At 39.2% G+C, this 2,483-nt stretch overlaps 1 protein-coding gene across 1 annotated transcript; it reads right to left on the bottom strand.

Annotated features, from left to right (window-relative positions):
• Positions 1–436: 436 nt before the first annotated feature.
• Positions 437–859, bottom strand: LOC118831968 (60S ribosomal protein L27-like). The gene has a single exon (XM_036739451.1). It carries the CDS (start codon positions 845–847, stop codon positions 437–439), a length of 411 nt encoding a protein of 136 aa, XP_036595346.1. The 5' UTR covers positions 848–859.
• Positions 860–2,483: the final 1,624 nt, after the last annotated feature.

The following is a 2,483-nucleotide window of genomic DNA, read 5'->3' as shown; positions in this document are numbered from 1 at the left end:
TGTTCCTGGGAGTTTTCATTTTGAGATCACTTTTAGGGGGTAAATAGTGGATTCTTTCAATTTATATTTTAACCTCTGGATCTAAGCTATCAGGGCAGTTTTCCTTTGCAATTTCTTCAAAGATAATGTCTAGCCTTTTTTTTTTTGATCATGGCTTTCAGGCTGTCCAATAATTCTTAAATTCCCTCTTAATCTGTTTTCCAAGTCAGTTGTTTTATTCAATGAGACACTTCACATTTTCTTCTTTTTATCATTCTTTTGACTTTGTTTTTCCTTCCAGTTGCCCAATCCTAATTTTTAAGGAATTATTTTTTTCAATGAGGTCTTGTATCTCTTTTTCCATTTAGCCTATTCTACTTTTTAAAAGATTCTTTTCTTCAGTGAATTCTTTTTTCATTTTTAGAAAATATTTTATTTACTGACCAACACAGTAGTTCTAAAACAGTAGCTTCTGGAAGAACCACTTGTTTTTGCTTGTCTTGTACCTTTCCTCAAACTTGAATTTGGCCTCCCTCCTTGCCTTACATTTTCGTGCAGGGTCACAGAACACATCCTTGTTGACAACTGTTTTGTCCAATGGGATATCCACAGAGTATGTGGTGGGCATGAGGTGATTGTAGTTATAAACTTTCATGAAGGACTTGATTTTTGATCTCTTGGCAATCTTCGTTTTGCCCATTGCTGCAGTCACTTTTTGGGGGTAACGGTCAATACCTGCAACCAAGGCAAGGCTGTAGGGCCTGTTGGAGGTCCCATCATCAATGCTCTTGATGATGATGGCTTTGCGCCTGGAGTACTGTCCAGTCAGGACCAGCACCACCTTCCCAGGTTTCATGAACTTGCCCATTTCAACATGAAGCAGGTTGCCCCTAGAGCCAAAAGGAAGACAGCACACTTCCATTGACCTTTCACACTGGGTTGGATGATGTCACTCTCTTCAGTGAATTTTTGTACCTCTTTTTCCATTTGGCCAATTCTTCTTTGTAAGACATTCTTCTCTTCATTAGATTTATTTGACCACTTTTGTTTTTAAAGTATTATTTTATTTAATATTTTTATGCCTCTTTTACCAAACTATTGACTCTCTTTTCATAATTTTCTTGCATCACTCTCATTTCCCAATTTTTCTTTTATCTCTCATTTAATTTTTAAGATCTTTTTGAGCTCTTCCAGAAATTCTTCTTGGGCTTGTATCAAAATCACATTTTTTTATTCGAGACTTTGCTTGTGACTGTTTTGACAATGTTGTCTTCTGAATTTGTGTCTTGGTTTTCCCTACCACTATAGTAGCTTTTTTATGGTCAAATTCTTTTTTTGCTGTTGTTTGCTCATTTTTCCAGTCTATTTCTTGACTTTTAACTTTATATTAAAGTTGGGTCCTACTTTGAGGGTGGAGAGGGCACTGTCTCAAACTTCAGGTTTTTTCTGCTGCCGTTTTCAGAGCTAGCTTTGGGGATCTGTAAGTTTTTGGTGCTTCCAAAGTGATATGATCTAAGAAGATGAATGGTCACTGTTCTCATGGCCTGTTCTCTGATCTTTACCTGGGATACAACCTTCTTTCCCTGCAGCCACAAATGCTAGTGATCTTTTCTGCCTTGGAACTGTCAGCAGGCCTCTGCTCCCCAGCAACCACAAGTGGTATGGCTCCTTTTGACCCCGGAATTGTGTACGGGCAATACAACAGGGTCCTAAAACCTTCACCAACAAAGGATCCCCATAATATGTTTCTGATCCGTTGTCTGACCCCCTTACTGTGTGGGTTGAGAACTCCCAAAGCTGTTGATGCTGCTATTACAACCACTTCCAAGGCTTGCTACTGGCCTGGCCTGCACTCTGGGCCCAACCACCACCCTGGTGTGACAAACCTCTCCTGCCAACTTCCTAAGTGGTCTTGGGCTGTAAAATTCTTTCACACTGAACTTTTGGTGGCTTTGCCACTCCAGAATTCAATTTGAAGTGTCATTTTGAAGTCATTTGAAGGGGAATTTGGGAGAGCTCTGGTGAGTTCCTGCCTCTACTCTGCCATCTTGGCTCTGCCCCAACCATCACATCTTTTTAAGACGAACTGCTGTCCAGTCATACCTCCCCTATCTCATATGTGTGAAGTTGATTTAAAAAAAACTAAAAGTAAAAATCTAATTTTTTTTGTAATGTAATTATATTTCATTAAATCAGATTTAACCTAATGTACTAGCCATTTAAAATCTTTTTGGATTCTGATTTTGTCAACCATTTGAGCTCTTTCCTACCTTAGTGCCATCTATACATTTGATAAGCATGCTTTCTATGCCTTTAGCTAAACCTCTGATAAGAAACAGCCAAGTGCTAACCACACATCAATTCATCAGAGCCCCTATGACAGAAACATGCCAGTCTACTGATTCACTTGAATGTAGATTTGACTAAGGCAGTTGTGATAACCTGGGGCACTCCTTTGGAGACTTTCCAAATTCAAGTCACTGCTTCAGCCACCACCGTAAAGT

Source organism: Trichosurus vulpecula, chromosome 9 (genome assembly GCF_011100635.1).
Source record: "Trichosurus vulpecula isolate mTriVul1 chromosome 9, mTriVul1.pri, whole genome shotgun sequence".
Classification (NCBI taxonomy): Eukaryota; Metazoa; Chordata; class Mammalia; order Diprotodontia; family Phalangeridae; genus Trichosurus; species Trichosurus vulpecula.
Note: the sequence above shows the minus strand (reverse complement) of the source record. Positions and strands in the feature narration are given on the sequence as shown.

Coding starts and splice junctions, on each gene's coding strand:
- LOC118831968 (XM_036739451.1), bottom strand. CDS start 847: ATGGGCAAGTTCATGAAACCTGGGAAGGTGGTGCTGGTCCTGACTGGA.